Genomic DNA, 21209 nt, shown 5'->3' on the forward strand with positions numbered 1-21209 from the left:
ATTTGTACTGATTTCCATGGTGTAAATACATTCAACGTGGCTAATTTCAAGTTACAAAAGTGGTATCACTGAACACAGATTTTTTTTTCATTGAGTTATAGTCATTTTACAATGTTGTGTCAAATGAACACAGATTTAAGAAGAAATGCTCAGTAGCTTACCATTATAATATTGGAACACAAAACAAATAATCATAACCCCATATGCAATATTGTGTCACAATTAAAGGATAAAAATAGCAAAGTGTAGTCATTTTCTAACATTAGAAAGTAATGTTTTGAGTATTTATCACCTTTGTTTTTAATATAATTTATTTAATTATAAACATACATATGCATATTAATTTTTAATAATGGCTGTGTTTAAAAACCAGCTTGAGAAATTCCTATAAAGTTAACAATGGCTCTCATCAGCCAGCTTGCCACTGGATATATTTCACAAGAGTACTCACTGTTGGGGGAGGGTATATACTGGGAGAGCGTGTGCTTAGCATACATGAGGTCCTAGGTACAATCCCCAGTACCTCCATTACAAATAAATAAATAAATAAGCAAGCAAGCAAGCAAGCAAGCTAATTACCCCCCACCCTCCGTCCCAGCCAAAAAAGGGCTTTGAAAAAATAAAAGAGTGCTCACTGTGTTGCTGCTACCTGGTCTGTGGGTGGGCACGTTCAGTAGCAGGTGTAAGGACACTACTATATATAAAACAGATAAACAACAAGGACCAGCTGTAGAGCACAGGGAACTATATTCAATATCCTGTAATAACCTATAATGGAAAAGAATCTGAAAAAAAAATCACTGAATTTCTTTGTCTTACACATGAAACTAACATAATATTGTAAATCAACTATACTTCAAAAAAAAAAAAAGGTAACACATTAGGAGTGTGCTGGCTCAGGGAGGCAATGAGAGATGTGTATTTCCTCAAAACAGGGAAGCCATGGAGAGAATGATTAAAAAATCCACGTGTGTATGTTCATGTGTGACTGAAGCATTATGCTGTACACCAGAAACTGACATATTGTGAACTGACTATACTTCAATAAAAAAAATGTATACAATAAAATAAAAATATCCATGTGGCATATGTAGAGAAGGCAAAGATGTGCTAATTTGTGAAATATTCGACTGCAGTGCATCAGCAATAAATGAATGAGAGCTGATTCCCAAAACCGTGGCACAGACTATCACCTGTTCTTTGACAATTGAATTGAATACAAGGTTCAGTTCATGATTCTACCCTGCTACTAGGATATTTACAATCCCAAGGTATCTATATTATTGTGGAGACAAAGTAGGAAAACCGAAACAGAAGGAAAAAAACCCTGGAGGAGTTCTACCACAAATCGAAAATAACTCTAATGGAAAACTTACGTTTTAATCTTGCTTATGTTTTCGTGATCACTACAAGATTTTCAAATTTTATGAAAATTACAATGAAAGCAAAGTGTGATATCTCTTGCCAAACAATTTTCATAGTCTTATGTCCTCATTTTCTTTGCTGACAGGTGTAGGAAAAAGGCGTAGAATATAATCACTTTTTCACAGTTAGGCCCTTGAAAATGTCAGCTGACGGAAAACAAAATATTTTAAACCTGTAATTCAGAACCACTCAAACTCAGTCTGTTCTCTCTTCTTGTTTTGTTGGGGGAGATAATTAAGTATATTTATTTATTTATTTATTTATTTATTTTTAGTGGAGGTATTGGGGATTGAACCCAGAACCTCGTATATGCTAAGCAGGCACTCTACCACTGTGCTATAACCTGCCCCCCTGTCCTCTTTCTTAATGAGATCAGCTTGTTTGTACATTAGCAGAGAAAGAGGAAAGAATTTTCCACTTTGAGTACGTTTAAGAATAACTGGAGGGGGAGGGTATAGCTAAGTGGTAAACATACTTGTATATTGACTGGGAAACCAGAACATTTGTGTGACTCACTTTATTGTGATAATCCACTTTATTATGGTGGTCTGGAACCAAACCCACAGTATCTTCAAGGTGTGCCTGTATTCAGGCTGAAATACACACATACACACACATGCACACACACGCACAGAAAGAGAGAGAGAGGAGAATAGAATACCCAAGAGATTTGAGGCAATATGGAACAATCAAACACACATTTTAATGAAATGCCAAAACAAAAAGAAGAAAAAGGTTAGAAGAAATATTTGAAGAGACAATAGCTAAGTATTTTTTAAAATAATGAAAGACATCAAACCAAGGGGCTTAAGATCCAAGTAGCTCAGAGAAGCAGGATAAATATCAAAACAAAATACAACACAAAACGCATCATATGATGGACACACCATATTCAAACTGATGAAAACCAAAATTAAGGATGAACTATTGAAGGCAGCCAAAGAAATAAGACACGTTACATAGAGAGGAACAAAAATCAGAATTAATAACAGCAGACTAAATCGGAAACTATGTGATACATAAGACAGTGAAATGACATCTTGCAAATTTTCGAAAGAAAAATACCTGTCAACCTAGAATGTTATACACAGTGCAAAATCTTTAAAAATTAAGGTGAAATAAAGACTTTTCAGTTGAACAAAGGCTGAAAGAATTCAATACCAACAGACCCGTGTTACGTGAAATGTTCAAGGAAGTTAACAGATAGAAACTTGGATCTCCACCAAGAAATGAAGCCCTCTGGAAATAGTTAAAATGAAGATAAATATAAAAGACTTTTTTTTCTTATTTTTAACCATTTTAAAAGATGATTGAGGATCCCTCACATGTTTCTGGTGGGAATGAACTCAAATGTTCTTCAGTCGCTTAATTGGTAAACAAAGTGTGGTACACCTACACTGTAGACTGCTACACGGCAGTAGAAAAAATAGATACCACTGATACAATAGCATGAATGAATGCCCAATATGTTATGCTAAGTGAAAGAAGCCAGCCCTAAAAGGTTGTCTACTATATGATTCCATTTATCTGATATTCTTGAAAAGACAAAACTATCAGGGCAGCAAACCCATTAGTAGTTGCCAGGGCCTGAGGTAGGGAGAGCAGTTGACCACAAAAGGACACAGGGATTCTTTTTAGGTAACAGGAATATTCTGTATTTTGATTGTGATGATGGTTACATAGTTGCATGCACCGTCAAAACTCAAATTGTACATTACATAGGGTGAATTACCTGACTTGAAAAAACTTACAGACCATAGAACTTGTTTTCGTTTTATTTTTGGAAGATTGTCCTGAAATGATTACACAAATGCCATCTGACTTGCTATTTAGAAATGTCATTTTCTTCTTATAGGTTATCTGCACACTTGAAAATAATTACTTCATTAAGACGTAATTTCATGACTTTTGAATACTTTTAATTAAAGTACATATTGCTTCTGCTAAGGACCCTGTCTCTGTCTTCTCCTTGGTGAGCCGTGTTGAAAACTCCTTATTTATGGCAGGATTCTGAATCAGTACACCTGAGGTGGCCCGAGAAACTGCATCTTAACCAGCACCACTGGGGATTCTGATTAACAAACACCAGGAGGCAGTAGAGCTTTGTGTGAAGAATGTGGGTTCTGCAATCAGACTGCCTGCTTTCAAGTCTTTCTTCAACCACTCATTTGCTGTGCAGTGGAAGCTTTCTGTGCTTAGATTCTTCTGTTAAAAAAAAAAAAAGTCATAACAACAGTATCAACCGTATTAGATTGTAATGAGAATTAAAATAGATGACACTTGTAATACACCACAATGTCTGGCATCTAGGACCTGCTGTCCTTGTTGTCAGTTGCATGTGTGATAGATAGTCTTGCAGTGCTGCTGTAGGAAGCTCTTTTTCTTGAAGAGTGAGCCTGTGGTCCAGACTAAGAATTTCATGGGGTAGAAATACACCTATTTTCATTTCTAAAGTATTTTTCCTCCCAGGTGCTTCCCAGGGGACTAGGCAAGCCTCACACAATGAAAGAGCAGGTGGAGGTAAAGGACGGGGTGATGAATATGGAGAATTAAAAAAAATGCAAAGATTTTGGTTTCAGTTCATAAGGAGCTGACAATTTGTCAAGCACATAGCTCTCAAAACAAAACAAAACAAAACAAAACAAAAAAATGTCTCCACTTAGAACTTTGTTGCAGGTATGGACTATATACAGTAAATTGTTTCCCCATTTATTTTATGAACTGTTATGGAACTCTGAATATATGAGGTTCTAAAGTGTGTGGAAAAACAGAAAATTACACCACTTCTCTTGCATACTATGTAGGTACCGATGACTAGCATCTGGGGAAATCATCCACAGACTTTATAATTCACACACACAAAAAAGTAAGCAGGTGAAAAAACAGATCCTGTAACTGGAAGGGACTTTAAGAGTCGCTGATCCAGATCCACGACTTTATGCACAGGTGGTCTTTATTAATAACCGTTTGTACAGACAAAATGATTAAGGTTATGTGATTTTACAAGGTCACATGGAAAATATCAGGGTTCTAACTAGAATTCGAGATTTTCTGCCTCCTGGTGTAATGCTCTTTCTGTTTTTGATGATAAAAATGAGGGCTGGGTAAACTGATGGGGGATTAGGGACTGTGAGTGTGTGGTAGGACGGATCAGACCTTGCACGAGAGCCACAGCCAACCTGGAAAGCCTCATTCCTATATATTGGGTGTTCATTCCTATACATAGTGTGTTTCAGGCAAGCGAGGTTTGATATCTGTTGGGTGAGGGAAGACTGGCTCGTCATCCTTTGTTCCCATAAGGAGTATGATGTAGGTAAATGCATCACTATCTGGGTTTTGCTGCTACGGAAACTTAATATGTTGGTACATTGAGAATCCAGTCATCTCCTTCAGGCACATTAGCATAGATCAAACTCACAAACCAATGCAAAAAAATAAAGCCCCAAACCTATTTATTCCTTTATACTGAGACAGTAACTATCCATGAGAGAGTCGGCTGTGTTCCCTGATCAGCACATTCCCACCCTATATAAGGGATAAGGTGGGCATGGGATGGGGACATGGCAATTCAGGATGATGTTAATGGATGATGTTAGGGACTTGATAAAATGGATGCATCACACAGACGGGCACCTGCCTCAAAGAACAAAGTGGACCAGGGTACTCTCTGGGGCTGGTGATGGAGATCTGCTGCAAATCAGCCTGACTTTCCATTTCCTAAGGCTGACCCAACTCCTCCCCATCCTCCACCTCCAATGAGCTGGTAATTCTAAGAATATGTTATTATGTTTCTTCAATCAAGTTGCAGCCAAGTCTTGGCTTGGGGACCCGCCTTTTTTAAAGGTGACTTTGCATCTCTTTGCTCTAATCCATTATATGCATGCTTTCAAGAAGTGTGATTCTCAGCAATTTTATTTCCCTATTACCAGAATTTTTTTGAGGGCAATTTTATGATGGACTCCATGACCTACCATGTCAAAAACACCTGACTTAAAGTTTTTTTTTTCCTTGAAACATCCTTAAACACATATTTCAAAAATATAATGTATTCCTGATGCTTCTGTCCAGATATAAGTTCTAAATTGGGTAAAAGAACTAATAAATATTAGATGTTCTCAAATATGATGTGAGTTACCACGTGCCAAGATGAAAAGTATGCCCATGTATATGCTGCTAATTATAGACAATAATGGAGAAATTCCAGTCCATGAATCAAATGGGGCTGGAGAGTCTAAAAATGAATTCACTGTATCATCAAAATTTACAGGAATAACTTAGATTTATTTTCCTGAAGACTTATTCCATTGAATAATCATGATGAGCATTGTAGATGTGGTAAAATGATCTATAAATATGTTTTTTTATAAAAGCAAAAAAAGTGCGTGTAACTAACCTAAAGCAATTTGTAAGATGTCTGAAAAACAGCAAATTTGGCTCCACTGTCATTTATAATTTTGGTTATAAAATGGTTCACAAACACCAAACTTCATTTTATTGAGTTTCTTGAGTAAAGCTGACTTCCCCCCACCTGCACCCCTAGGGCTGGTGTGGGAGGCAGGAGGGGAAGGTGGAATCTGAGATCTGTTGGCCAAGAATAAAAGCCTTTGTGGTGGAGGAAGGGCTTCTGGCCTCTGATGGCCGCCCCATCATATCTAAAACTTTTGCTGAAAGACTTAAGCATAGAAAACTAACGAACTTAGAAAAAAAGTTTCTATTGTAGAAGAGTTTAATAGCTGCTTTCAGTACTGACTGTGTCAAATTTAGGAAACTGTATGGAATAATTGTAGGGTTCTCACAACGCTAAGGTTTTGGTTATCTAATAACCAAATGCTCTGCCTCTGGATTTAATGATTTGTTCACACAGCAAGTTCAAGGAAGATCCTGGACTAAGTTGTGACACAAACTCATTAGTTGTGGCTCTTAAAAAAATCAATCACAGTTTCCACCAGAGAAGGGAGATAGTTATGTCTGATTTTCAGGTTGATTGATTGCTCAAGTATCCTCTTTCATAAACGTATTCTTCCTCATTTTCAGACCAGTCTGCAGTTGTGCAAAAATAAAATAGTGGTCTTCTCTATGCCAGCAGAGATGTGGTTCTGTGGTATGTCACGCAAACTATTTAAGATCACTTATGTTTATGTGCATACATACATACTTTGTCTACCATAAAATATTTAGATTTAAAGTTTTAAAAGCTTTCTCATTGTACCATGCAATTTTTTCATGTATTTCATATAAACTGTAAGTTTGAATGTTTTAGAGTCACAATATAATATGAAGGCTTTATAGTTTCAAAGTAAGTATATGAAAACACAGCGGCATGAAGTTACATGGTGAGCTGGGTGGAGAGGAAGCAGCCATTCATAGGACCAAACCCACATGCATGCAAGAGACAGCAATTAAGAGGCCAAGGATAGGGATGTTTTGAAAATACACTTAAAACAAGATGAAAGAAGATCTTTGGGCCTTTGAAAATGCCCCAGAGAGTGAATGAAGACGACAGCCTTCTCTTTTATCAGAGTTCTGCCTTAGACCTGCTAACTAGAAAGACCTCGCTGAGTTGAAATATCTATTTTAAAAAATATATGTTCCTTTAAGTGGCTTAAACTATTTTATGTGCAGATTTCTTTTAGGGATCCTAGGAGCAATTGCATTAAGTGGCCTACTGTGATTCTTCATAGCCCAGAAGGCTCTGAGGGGCACCTCATTTCTTCTCCCACAATTACTGGGTGCACCTGTAATCCAGAGGAACTTGGGCAACTCGGAAGCGCTCCAGCTTAGCAAGGAGGTGTCAAAATGAGGGCTGCAATACTACACTTCCTCAGTCAGCTTTCCCTGCACCCCTCTGCCCCCCAGTGATGTCAGGTCTCTCTGCTGTAAGTTCTAACAATGTACACGTCTTTTCTAGCACTCAGCAGTCTGTATTAACTGTTCATTTTGTGATTACTTGGACAGGTCTGCCTTCCTGCTAAACAGTAAGCTCTATGAGGGTAAGTTATTGTGTTTATTTTGCTTTCCTCTCCATTTAGTCTGGTGCTTGGTGTCTTGCATGTACTCAGTAAGTCTTCATGCCTATGTGAAAGTGGTAGTTTTTTGTCTTTCCAGTGTTATTCCCGACATAAATTGAAACAGGTATGAGATTGTCATGGGAGGGAAGCTGTGGGATTCAAAAGGTTCTAAGCAGGTGAAGTGCCGGTGGCTGGCACAGAGGTATGCAGATGAGCCAGCTGGGAGGAGTTTTGGACAGAAGCAGGGAAAGGCTTTCCTACTAAGACAGGTATCCCTGACAAGTACATGAACTTGAGTGTGCTGCCTGAGTCTGTGGTTCTAGGTTTGGATGTTATACAGTTTTGTGTTTCATATTCCTTCCCTCCACTTTCATTCTCATTTCCTTAGTTGGTTCAAAGTCTCAGGAAGGGGTCTGGGAATAGACACATTATGAGGAGGAGCTCATGGGCTTGTCATGGGCTTTAAGGGAGTGTTTTATGGAGGGGAGCTTAGCAGAGACCAGGCACAATAGGGATGAGCATCATTTTTTATGATAACCTTGGTTGAGTTTTTAGTTTATGAGGCTTTCAGATCATCTGATTCTCACAGATGTATTATCAAGTCAGCAGCTCAGAATCATGGCCCACAGTTTATAGATGAGGAAAGGGAGGTTCAGAAGAGGCTGAATTCTCCAAGTTACAGTGAAAGCAAGAGCAAATTAACACTTTAGGAGAATTTACTACGTGCTGTGGCACTGCACCTAGCCCTTGATATTTAGAATATATAATTTAATCCTCACCACATCCCCATGATGTGATAGGTAACCATTATTAATATCTCCACTTTACAGATGAGGAGACTGATCCCTAAAGAGGTTAAGTGATTTGCCACAAATTGCAAAATCAAGAAATGTAGAACCAGGCCTCAAACCCAAGTGGTCTCTGTTGGGCCAACTAACATCCTTCAGAGTCTGATGACCCCCATTCCTGGGCTCTCAGATGTCTGCCTGCGATCCCTCAGTACATAAAGTACATTCTTTACTGGGTGTGTTTCCTCGAACAACCTAACAGCCCTAGATAATGCCTAATTTCACAATAGCCCAGGCTGGCTTGTTTCAGCCCACTTTATCAGAGTCAAATCCTATCGCTCTTCATAGACCCTAAACCTCTTACCTCACCTACAACCAATCAGAGCCTGAGGACAACCTGATCAGGCACCTTGTGACCCTACCTAATAAAAGGCCCCAACAACTGGCCCTCAGGGATCACACAGACACTTCTTGTGTCTATGACAGTGTACCCCAATAAGCTCCTTTCTATTCTTACACTTAACCTCTGGTAAATTCTTCTACCAAACCTACAGATCACTATGTCACCAATGGGCTGCCATGTTGTGCCCCACAACAGTCTCTTTCAGAACTCAGAGGATAAACCACTATGCTAATACACAGCACTGGGACATCACCAGCAGAGCACATTTCATTATTTGTACTTGCTACTATAGGTCTTCTGACTCCTGGCTCAATTCTACTACTTTATGTTGCCAGGTTTTTTTAACCTGTTTGCAGTTTTACTTTAGCTTAGAATTTATTAGAGACCATAGTGATGTCATTACATATGAGCTGGGTGGAGAGGAACTCACTGAGATTGTATCAACCAAGTTCAGATAAAAAACCTTTACATTTACTAAGTAAAAAAAACAATGTTGCTACTATAGTTAAAATAGATAAACAACAAGGTCCTACTGTAGAGCAGAGGGTATTATACATACAATACCTTGTAATGGCCTATAATGAAAAAGAATATGAAAAGGAATATATATTGTATATATGTATAAATGAATGAATCACTATGCTGTACACCAGAAATTAACACATTGTAAATCAACTATACTTCAATTAAAAAAAAACCCACTGTTGAATACATTTACTAATTTCCTTTTTTAGAGGTGCTCATTGCTTAATAACCACAAGGCACATCTATTGAATACATTGGGGAAAATGTGCACCTTTTTCTGAAACTCTACAAAATATTAAGAAGCATATAAAAATCTAAGTCCATGAAAACATACGATTGTATGAGTTTTTTTTAGACCATTATCTCTTCAAAGAGATGACAGTGAACACCAGTGACGGCATATATAGTGTTTTCTACAGATCAGCTCTCTCTCCCTGCAGGTTCTCTTTGTAATTGAAAACAGAACATGAGAATGCTGTAATTTGTAAATGATAAGATCAATTACAATAAAAAGTGTCCTTGCCTAGAGTTCTAGATAGGAAAGTGTCAAGATTTTGGGCCTGTGCACAGAGGTGTGACCCAAGCTAGCTGGGCCCTGGTCAGGAATGCAACGAGCAGAGCCCAGCACAGAGGGTGTCATTTGTGTGTCTTTTGAACATCACTGCATTTCAAAGCTATAGTAGAAAGAACACTGGCTCCTATTTGGCTTTTTGTGTTATCTGTGCCTCTACCCCTCTCTGTGATGGATAATATAGTAGTGACATTCTAGTAGATGAAGGAAGGAGGCAGTCCCTGAGGGCAATCTGAACTTCTGCTTAGTATATTTACTCTTGCTGTTTTCCTTCCTCCTCATTTGTAATTCAGGAGGCTCTCTGAGAGGAGAGAGACAGCAAGGCTTCTTAGATGGATCGAAGGACCACGAGCTGGGACACCAGGTTCTATGAAAAGGTCTGCTATTGAATTTGTTCTGCTACTTTTAGGCAAATCATTTGATCACACTGTGCTTTGGTTTCTTCCTGTGCTTGCTAAGTGCAAATAACAGGTACTTGAGTATTTTGTGATTATTATAGAGCATTTTAAATGTGTGAGTTTTATTTTTCCAGGCCAGCTGCTCAGGTATCAAGTGAAAATCTGCTCCTCTGAGTTGTTCGGCTTTGTAGCAGTCACCTGACCCCAAATCCTTTAGATGATTGAAGCCATCTCATTGCTTCTTGTTCATCAGTCTCTGAGATGCAGCTCATCAGGCCTACTCTATAGCTGAGGGGCTTACCTTTTGGTCTCCTTTGTAGAAATGAAATATGTCATTTTATATACTCATATACTAATGCTGCTTTCATTCCTCCCAACCCCCCTCCTCTCAAAAGATGAAGGCTTTCTTTGGCACAGAGTTGCTTTATCTGTGACACTGATCCCAAGAGACAGTGGTAAACAAACTGAATTATATGGGCGTGCTACTATTGTTCTTTTTTGATGATTTGGGTCAGTACAACAAGAGGTTTGAACTAGATTAAGTAAGATGCAAGCTCTTTGGGGTTTTGGCAAGAAACGGTCAGGGAGTATTTGGGAAGAGAACACAAGGTATTGTCTCCCTTTCCCTGCCCAGGCTTTTTTTTTTTTTTTTTCTTTTGATATATTAAAAAAAAATTTTTTTTTCTTTCTTGGTGGGGAGGTAATTAGGTTTATTTATTTAGTGGAGGTAGTCGGGACTGAACCTAGGACCTTGTGCATGCTAAGCAGATACACTACCATTGAGCTATAACCTCCCCCCACCTGGTACACTTGTTACAGCCTGTGTCCCATTAGGCAACAAGATGTCCCTGCTAGTGAAAAGTGCTGAGATTTTTCGAAGCTTAGAAAAATGTCTGTGGGCAACGAACCGTTTTGTTCCTCATCAGTATATTATCACGCCATTATTAAATGACAATCTTAGAATTGCACTAATGGAGTTAATGGAAGGGTTTCTTTCTTTTGTCTTGAAGTAAAATAAAATGTATTTATGTTATTTCTAGTGCAGTTAAATTAAAAGCATTTTCTAAACAAATCTAGGAAGGTGTTAAAGCTAGCAGACCCATGAGATATGTTACTCCTTCGTTGTAGTTTGGGTGGCAGCAGGAAGAACTTCAGACACTGGAACACAGTGTAACTTCAGTTCTGAAACGTTGCTAGTCTTCCCGTGCTATTAATGATCAAAGAAACATCCGGATAAATATTGCTCCCAAAGCTTAGTTCGTTTTAAGAGTGTTGGGTCCAACTTCCGTTTGTTAGTTCAAGGATACAAGCAGCCAGGGACTCTAATCTGGGGTCTTCTTTCTTGGACAGGGTCATCAACATCAAAACATTACTTGAAGTTGCCCCAGCTGCAAGTGGCTTCCCACAAAGGCAGAGCTTTCACCGATGCCTCTTAGAAATATGCAGCCAGTAACTTACCAGGCTTGGGGAATGGGGAGCGGGTAGGTGGGGAGGAGTTGGTGGCATGCTTTCCCCGCTAGATTCCTGTCGGCTTTGCAGCTCCTGCAAAGCAGAGTGGAGGACCTTGGGGTGGGGGTTTGGCTCGTCAGCGCTAAATATAAATAGGACGTTACGCAGCTGAGCCTGTAACAGTTAAGAACTGGCAATAACCGTCTCTGGCAAGGACTTGGTCCGAGTGTCTGGACTACGAAAGGGATGAGGGTCACCCTTGGGTCAATCGGCACAATCAGGTGAAAATCCCGCCGGTGGTGGGGTGGATGACGGGCCCAGTAGCAACGACTAAAGCGAATAAAGACCAGTAGTCCTGCGGACACTACCTTGGAGGGACGAGGCGGCTTCAGTTACCGACTTCGGAATTGATCTTCCCTGACTTAAAAACATTAAAATCATTTCGGCCATTAAAGGAGGCGGGGGCGCCAGGCGGGAGGCGGGGACGCGCTCCTGGCGGATGCGCGCTCCCTTTGTCCCGCCTCCCGGCCGGCCGACTCTTTGGTCGGGGGGAGCGCGCCCGGGAGGGAGCGCGCCGCAGCCGCGCGTACGTGTTCCGGCTGGAAACTGGCGCCCGCGGAGGCGGCGTTCCGCGGGCGGAGAGGAAGAGGGAGGCGGGAAGGCTGCGCGCCGCCCGCTCCGCCCCACCCCCCCGCCTCGGCCCTGAAGGGCTGGATGGGCAAGTTGGGCGCGATGGCTCGAGCCCGGGTGGCGGCGGCGGCGGCGGTGGCTGGGGGCGGCGGCGCTTCCTCCTCCTCGCTCCGGCGCCGGCGGTGATCCGAGCGAGCGGCCGCGGCGCCCGATGAGACTGTTCGCGGGCTGGCTGTGCCTGAGCCTGGCGTCCGTGTGGCTGGCGCGGAGGATGTGGACGCTGCGGAGCCCGCTCACCCGCTCCCTGTACGTGAACATGACGAGCGGCCCCGGCGGGCCGGCGGCGGCCGCGGGCGGCCGGAAGGAGAACCACCAGGTACGGGGCCGAACTCCGGCCCGGCGTGGCGGGGGCGTGGCGGCCGGCCTTCCCGCGCTCGGCCCGGCTATTGTGCGGGGCGTCGCGGCGACGGTGCCCCCGGGCCTCGCCCCGCCGCCCCCGCTTCTCACAAAGTTTCCCCCTCGTCTTCCCCGCCGGGCGCCCGGTTCGGACGCCCGGCGCCTTTTGTTCCGCGATGCAAACGGATGACGGCCTCCTCTTCCCCCTCCCGGGCCCCGGCTTAGGCGCCCCGGAGCCCCGCATTGTTCCCGGGTTCCGGGCGGTGATTGCAGGCGCTCGGTCACCTCGGCGTCCGCTCGCGACGCCAGGACCGAGGAACTTTGGGGCCGGTGCGTGGCGACCGGGACCCGTCTGGCACCGGGGCCTGAGACCTAAATGACCAGACCAATCCCACTATCCCGGACAACCGTCATCACCCTTGAGAATCAGAACCGAAAGCCGGTCCCTCTTTTTGTCTGGTTGAATCTCTGAACGTACAAAGGGTCATAAAGAAATACAACTGTGCATCGTGAGCCATTTAACTCTGGGCTCGTTCGGGTGACATTTTCCCTAAGCACTTAAAAAATGTGTTTGACAGGTTATCATTCCCATCCTATGGAACCTTCCCCTCCTATCTAATAGAAATCTCCTTTAAACTTTGGTGTTAGTGTCTGACCCGAGAGATGTAATGAGGAAGATGATGCAAGCTTTTACTGGAAGGGTTGTAAAAACAGAACTGGGAAGGAATGAATTATTTTAAGAGTTGTAGCTGTGGATTGTGAACGATCCAATGTGGCCGGCTGGATAGTCCTTTCATGAGCTTAGTTTTGTGCCACTTAAGTGTGTGCAGGTCAGTTGTAGAATTAAGTGAAATATTTCATATTTGACCGTAATGTAGTTTGCGGTTAACATTGCATTCATTGAAAACAGGCTTTTGAATTCTGCCCGAGTGTTGACTTACATAATAGCTAGTATTTATGGTACATTTTGCCTTTCCAGAGAGCAGTAATTAATTACTCCCCATCTTATGTCTAGTCATTTTTATAGATTTCTCATTTTCCTGTGTTACTTTTCTTATTATGCCAGCTGTTTAGAGAGGTTGCACCCAGGTTGATCTTCTGTGTTTTAATGAAACCAAAGAATTATCTAAGGTGATAAAGCAGTTCATTCAGAGAAGTAGTATTTACTTTTTATAGCAAATATTTGTAGTGGTCCTTTTTCTGTTTTTAAAGGAAATCATAAATTTCCATTTTTTTGTAATCCCACAGCTGTTGTAATTTGTTAGGTAATCACTGAGTGGACATAAAGTTAGTAGGTGATCTTGAAAAAACCAGATTCTTTGCTATGGATTAATTAGTCATTTTTAGAGTTGTAGTGGTACTGTACAGTTACCAAAATGTTACATATCCATAAGGAACATGGATAATGGTGTAAAATAATGAATAGAAATGTCATGTTCAGCAATTGGTAGAAATAAGTTTCTGAGTAGAATGAAAAAGAGGCTTATTTCCATCGACATTGAATTACGGGAGTTTCTTGGCTGTAGGTGTTTGTTACACTTGTGATTACCTTTACTGCAGTAGACTTGATCTGTTTTAAGTGCTCATGAAAGAAATGGGTGTGTTTTAAAAAACTGAAAAACTGTTCAACTTGATTTTTATGAATTCTAGGTAGAATTACAGCTGTAGACATAGCCTCAGAATATCTCCTAACAGAGGATACTTTCTAATTGTGTACCTTTGAAAGCCCAATCTGTTAGGTTCTAAGGAAAACTAATCCTGGTTTCAGATATCTCATTTATTACTTTGTTATGCTCCTGAGATACCGAAGTGTATATGTACGTTAAAACGTGTGTGTTTTAACCATTTGCCCTTAACAACTTGGCAACTAGTTTCTCCAAAGTGAAGACTAATCAGGTGCTTCCTGAATATTGGGCTGGAGATTGGCTCTTTTCCTTAGAATAATCAATCCAAACATTGTTTTGAGTTGATACTTTTGCATTATGAAAGTATTGTCCATGAATAAAGATTAAAATGAGCAAAAGAAAGCATGTGTATAGAAATCACAGTGACATAAAGGGAAATAGGAGACTGTTCCCCCTGCAAGGTGGCTGAGTTGATGATTTGTTATCTGCTTTATAGTCCAGGATCCTGAGTTCGCCTTATAAACTTTGTTGCTTGTGAAGTAACTTAACTCTAATGCGCCCCCCGCCCACCACCCAGCTTCAAATTAATAGTTTATACAAGGTCTTCTGGTGTTCATTTGGGTGTGTGGGTTCCAAGCCAGCCACATCTGGTTCTTTTGAGTTGCATGAAAGTAGGGTTATGGATTTGATTGAACCATACTTAGCACAAGTTTTCCTTATGCTTATTTGATTAAGAAATTATGGTGGTGGATCCTGTGTTTAAAAGAGAGATCCTGGGCAGTGTTTATTCATTAAAAATAGCTATTTAGTTACTAAAGCTTGGAGAGGCACAAAGGGTCCTTTGAGCTAAAACAGCTCTAAAACCATAGTGGTGGCACTATTTTAATGACTTGATCTGGCATGTTAGCTTCAAAACCGGGATTATGTTTCCACTTTGGGCAAGCGGGAAGCAAGGAAGGGCTTCTCTCAGCTTGCAGGCCAAACTGGGCTCACTGACTATTTTGTACAGACTGTGAAGTAAGACTAGTTTTACCCTTTTATATGGTTGCAAAAAGATATATACTATTTTTTAACATGTGAAAATTTCTTCCATGAAATTCAAATTTCAGTATCCACAAAGAAAGTTTTGCTGGAACAGAGCCACCAAATTCATTTACCTTTGGTCTGTGAGCGCTTCCAGCTACGATGGCAGAGTTGCATAGTTGCTGCTTTATGACCTGCAAGCCTAGAATATTTACTATCTGGCTCTTTACAGAAAAAAAGAACTTTCTCCAGCGAAAATTTCCAGCTTCCTTAATCAGCAGCACATTCTTAGTCACAGGTTGCAAGGTGAGTTTGATTTGTTGGGAAGAAATAGAGCCAAGGCAGTGAGAAACTAGGTATGTGACTTTTCGATATTGGCTGACCTGGAACTTACAAAGAAAATAACAACAAAAGCTTTGGATCTAGTCTTTTTGAGGCATTGCATCTAGAAACTTGAAAGGACTCTTAGGCTAAACTAACCAGGTTCTTGATAATAGCAGTCATTCAACAGCTTCTCAGTTGATGGGAGTGAAAAAAGAATTGTTATAGAACTTTCTGGAACCAAGCCAGGACCGTTTCTCCAGGTGACATACTGCAGAGTATTTTTTTTTCCCTAAAGCGCAGGTAACATTTGATATCAGGAATTAGTAAACTGTAACTTAAAATTGCAAATATATGTATATCTGACTTATTTTTTTCACCTTATATAAATTCAGAACTATGCTTTGCTACAAGCAATGATGGATTTAGGATAGAATTTGGGTTTTTTTCCAAATGAACAAATACTTGGATATCACAGTCGGAAGTCAAAAGTTGTGCCAGAGGACAGATTTGGTCTCCTGTTCCTCACTTACCATGTACCTTGTGGAGGTAGACCGAAGCCAGGCATGAGTTAACAGTGCTCAGGGGGATCAGCCAGCCAGCCAGCCAGACACTGATGGATAGGTTCGTGTCCTCCTCTGAACTGCCTTTGAGTCTGGAGGCCTTTGCAGCCGAATACCAAGGAGATTTTGAAAAGAGTTTCTTTCCTTCCTTATAACCTGTGTTGAAACCCTAAACAAGTGTTTGCTTCAGTTTTGCAGAACACTGGGATGCTCTCTTCTGCTTAGTGTCCCAGAAGCCTTTACCTTCTTCTCTGAAGGTGCCTTAGGGGACCCTGGTACTTCCAGTAAAAGACAATTTTTGACAGCATCTGAAGCTTTGTGAAAGTCATAGGATTATAAAGTACTAACAGTGAGTGAGTGTTTGAAATGGAGATTGCCAGTAATTTATTTATTAAATCAAAGCTGAAGCAATTTAATCTGTATAAGTTGTTTCCCTGCACGGACATAAGGGTGCCTTTGTTACTCTGCATGTGGAAGTCTCACATAAAGTGGTTGTTGGTTTAGGTTTGTATCATTTATAGAAAAAGAATGAAGATTTGAATGTTTACTCCTATGCTGTGTTTAGACGCGAGAGGGTGTCAGTAATTATGTGTCCGGATGATATGATCGCACTGGAGAACTCAGAATGTGATTTTTGAATCCTTAGTTGTGGAGGTCAGTGTTGTTAGGCTTGGCCTTACCACCCCCTGTAGCAGGAAAGTTTCTGCTGGGCCCCCTCAGTGGAACCTTTCTGGTTGTTTTTAGTGGTACTGAATGCTTTGGTTACTCATTTCTTTTGAGAGTGGCTGGGTGCCCAGACCTACAGTGTGGTTTTTAGGCATTCCCTTGAACTTCAGTTCTCTGACTGGCTTTTGTGGACCTTGGTCAGGAAGGGGAAGAAAATCAAGTTATTCTGCTTCTATTAAGTGACAGGCACTTTAAATATATTATCCTCTCTAATCCTTATAACAACTCTTGGAGGTAGGTGGTGCACCCCCATTTTACAGAGAGAAGATTGAGGCTAAAAGAGATGAAACTTGCTCATGAGCACAGTTGATGGATGGCAGAGTTGGGTTTGGAACCCCACACTTTCTGGTTTCAAGGCCCAGCTTTTCCCACTGTTTCATGACCTCCCTCCTAGAAGACCTTTTGTTGTCTGAGAGACGGTGAGAGTAGGCAGCCCTTTTTTTTTTTTTTCAGGCTGCCTTCTTAATAGCATACTGTCCCCATTCTGAGGGACCTTTGCATAGACACTGAAATTATATAGCTGAGTGCAAAAAACCCAGTTGGAGTTTTTGCAGTTTGTGAGTTAGATAAAGATGGGACAGAGTCTCGAAGTTCTGACCTTCATCCAGTTTGTGCTTGCTTTGGTTAAGTTTAATGTTGAAAAAAATAATCTTACTCATGCTGCTTCTGACACCAACCAATTCTCTGACACAAACTAGATGTCATACGATTCATTTCTGTTCTGACACTACCTGGAGTAAACCCAGAGATTTAGGGTTCCCTCCTACAAGATTGCCCTCACTCCACATACCAGCTCCAGGTTGGGGGTCCACAGTCTACCCACGCTTCTGTCTGACTTGGTTACAAATTCTGGGGTTTCTGCAGCCCCCCATCAGGTTAGATAACTTGCTGGAACAACTCACAGAGCCCAGGAAAACACTTCACTTACGTTTACTGGTTTACTATAAAGGGTATAACTCAGGAACAGCCAAATGGAACAGATGGATAGGGCAAGGTGTGGGGGGCAGAGGGTGATACAGAGCTTCCATGCCTTGTCCAGGTAAGCCACCCTCCCAGCACATCGATGTGTTCAGACACCTGGAAGCACCCAGAACCCTGTCTTTTAGGGATTTTATGGCAGTTTCATTACCAGGGTGTGATTTATTAAATCTTTGGCCATTGGTGGTTGAACTCAATCTCTAGCTTCTCTCCCCTCCTTGGATGTTACAGGTGGAGCTGAAAGTTCCACCCTGCCCTCCTGGTTATCTCTGGAGCACACAAAAGGTGCTTTTATCACTCTGGAGTTTCCCCAAGCTTTTTAGGAGCTCTGTGCTGGGAACTGGGGATAAAGAACAAATATTAATTTTTTTTATAATACCACATTACCTAAAATGAGGAAGTTGTTTTTAAAAATAACTTTCTAGTTCCGATTCTACTAATGTGCTCAAGTCCTTTGTATTTTGGGAGAAAAGACTGTTACATGGTATGTGTTTAACTAGTTGAGGAACTCAGCTAATTTCAGAAAAACTTTTAACTCTATTCCTCAATCTGATAAGCAAATATAATTTTATAGGAAAAATGCATTTCTACTTTAAAGGAATGATCCATCAAACAAGGTTATGTAAAGATTAGGCGATGTTCATGCGTTTAATGAAATCTATAAGACGTGACCTAATACTTCATTATTTTGGTTAATTGATACTGCCAGATACACATTCAAAACTCATGTCTACCTGATTTGGCTGTTTATTATTTGGCTAATTATTAGTATCTTTACAGTCTTGTTGAAAGTAGAGGGAACAGTGCTTTTACTGTAACATCTTTTAGAAGAGGTTATGCTTAGTTATCACATCCTACTTCACCATTAGCATCAGCGGATGACTGCATGGCATAACTCTGGCTTGATGACACTGTTATTTAAAAGATTTCCCTACTGTGCTCGCTTTGGCAGCACATATACAAAATCGAAACAGTACAGAGAAGGTTAGCATGGCCCCTGCACAAGGATGACACGCAAATTTGTGAAGCATTCCATATTAAAAAAAAAAAAGATTTCCTTGCTTATTTAGATTGAGCAAAATTCAAGTGAACTTTAAAGGAAGATGCTAATAAGATGCTTTTACAGACTCTGTGATCTCCAGCTGAGGAGTCTAGCCCTGCAGTAGGGCTGGCACCCGGTTCTTTAATGTGAACATTTAACGGGCATGATGCTTTGTTCTTGCCCACGCACCTTTGTCTCTGTAGTCTTTGCAGAGCCCACGTTCAAAGAACACCCCTGTTTGAACCCATGTGGGAGCCTACAGACAGCCACCTAGTGTGAGCTCATTACAGCTTTTCACTTAAGCTGGGTTGTCTAGAGAGAGAGGTAACTCCAGGGGGATGGCCAAATGTTGCAGGGGCTCCTACGCTGATTTTCTGTCAACGTCTGAAGGGCAAGGTGACTACTTATTTAAGGCCCGAAGATCCTGGCCAATATCATGACGATATTACTTATTTCTCTTGGTTCTGATTTTTCCCCTTCTCTGGAATGTAAGTTCCTGGAGGCCATTGAGTCCATTGTTAATTTTCCCTAGACCACTGTTGAGCTGGGATGGTTAGGAAGCACTTATGAAATTTCCTGGGTAAGCTCACGTAGGGGTTCTAAGCAGTGCCGACTTTGCACCCCAGGGCAGTGTCTGGGATGTTTAGGGTTGTCATAACTGGGGGTGGGGGAGTGCTTCTGGCATCTGATGGGGAGTGGCTGGGGATGCCGCTGAACGTCCTCCAGTGCACAAGACAGCCCCCGGATTATGTGCTCCAAATGTCAGTAATTCTGAGGTTGAGAAACCCTGCCCTAAAGTAATTTAGTTGTTTTCTAGATCAGATTGTCTTTAGACATATCCAGTCCGGTCTAATTGCGCAGAATAGTCCTGCTTTCTTTTCTAAAAGTGACCCTCAGAGAGACATACTGGGTATAGAGTGAAGCAAAGAGAATCTTCTTTGAGAGAAACTCTTATAAAATCATATGAACCTTAAACAGGAGCTTAAATGAGCTGGAAGTGCTCAGAAACGCCAGGTTTCACATTTATTCAGAAGTGATGAGGTGGGAAATGAAAGGTGAGGCACTTGGCTAGGTGCCTGGTACGGGTAGGTGCCCAGTCCATGTCTTCCTTCATTGCTTGCTGTGCTGATGCAGTTGTGTGGTGGGTGGGTAGCTTAACCACTGTTTGCAGAATTGAGTTTAAGCTAGGCCTTGCAAAAACTTTGGAGTTTTAGAAATTGATGGAAACCTGGTGACAGCTGTCCCCATGGTTATCCTTGTGTTCCCGTTAGGATTTTGCTAGAAACTCTGAATTTTATCTGTTAGACTGCCTTTGATTTTTAAGAATAATTTATTGTTAGACAGATAAACATTTATTGTTCATCTGTGTGTGTGCCTGACACTGAAGTCAGTCATTGTCCCTCACCTTTTATGGAGCTTCCCGTCTACCTGGGAAGATACAGACACTGAACACGCAATTACATACCAGTTTTCAGTTCAGTGGTTATGAATGTTACTGAGGAGACATTAACCAGGTAAACAAGGAGTGGGTTCGGGTGATGGGAAATGTAGGAGACAGAGCAAATACCATGTGAAACAGCCTTGAGAAAGAGCCTTCCAGAAAAAGAAGAGTAAAGTGTGACATGGTGAGTGGCTGGGTGTAATGCATTGGTAGGGAGTGTCATGAGATGAGGCTGTGGACACAGAATGGACAAACCATGTAGGGCCTTGTAAGCCATATTGATTATTTTGTATATCAGGACTTCTGTGAAGCAGGGTGGCGACACGATTAGATTTGCATTTAAAAGTTGGCATTTTTAAAGAGGTTTACTTGGTCACTTAAATTTTCAAACCACTTTTAATTTCTGGAAGATCAAAATACGAACTACATTAAGATGTGTGTATATATTTTTTTTAAATAACAACTTTATCAAGACAAAATTCATGACCATAAAATTGACCATAAAATTCATCTCTTTTTTTGGGAAAATTATCTGTCTTTTTTTATTGTTTAAGAGAGTCACATAGCAACATAATCTCATTGGATCTTTTTAAAAAATTTATATTCACAAAGTTGCATAACCATTGCCACTCTAATTTTAGAACATTTTCATCACTTGATAAATAAACCCCATATCCATTAGCAGACACTCCCATTTGCCTCATCTCCCCACACCCTTGGCAACCACAGTCTGCCCTCTGTCTCTGGATCTTCCTATTCTGGACAGTGCATGGAAATGAAATTGTACAATTTGTGGCATTTTGTGATTGCCTTATTTTACTTGGCATAGTATTTTCAAAGTTCATCCCCGTTGTCTCATGAATCAATACCTCATTCCATTTTATGGTTGAATAATAT

General features: G+C 41.1%; 1 protein-coding gene, 1 long non-coding RNA gene and 1 other non-coding gene across 4 annotated transcripts in view; 2 read left to right on the top strand and 1 right to left on the bottom strand.

Annotated features, from left to right (window-relative positions):
* Positions 1 to 3182: 3182 nt before the first annotated feature.
* Positions 3183 to 12118, bottom strand: LOC140687085 (uncharacterized). Its single transcript, XR_012061160.1, has 2 exons — positions 11936 to 12118; positions 3183 to 3630 (listed from the first exon to the last, which is right to left on the bottom strand). It is a non-coding gene; the product is annotated as an uncharacterized lncRNA (long non-coding RNA).
* A 111-nt stretch (positions 12119 to 12229) lies between these two features.
* METTL9 (methyltransferase 9, His-X-His N1(pi)-histidine) overlaps positions 12230 to 21209 on the top strand; it is a 37873-nt gene continuing 28893 nt past the window's right edge. The window contains exon 1 of one of the 2 annotated variants that reach the window (XM_072942754.1): positions 12230 to 12573. In XM_072942754.1, coding sequence (XP_072798855.1) covers positions 12409 to 12573 — 165 coding nt within the window. In that variant the 5' untranslated portion in view covers positions 12230 to 12408. The remainder of the gene's footprint in view (positions 12574 to 21209) is intronic. The other variant, XM_072942755.1, reaches the window with a different exon arrangement.
* On the top strand, positions 18766 to 18871 carry LOC116284270 (U6 spliceosomal RNA). Its single transcript, XR_004194034.2, has one exon. It is a non-coding gene; the product is annotated as a U6 spliceosomal RNA (small nuclear RNA).

The sequence above is a fragment of the Vicugna pacos genome, chromosome 18 (assembly GCF_048564905.1).
Source record: "Vicugna pacos chromosome 18, VicPac4, whole genome shotgun sequence".
In the NCBI taxonomy this organism is placed as follows: domain Eukaryota; kingdom Metazoa; phylum Chordata; class Mammalia; order Artiodactyla; family Camelidae; genus Vicugna; species Vicugna pacos.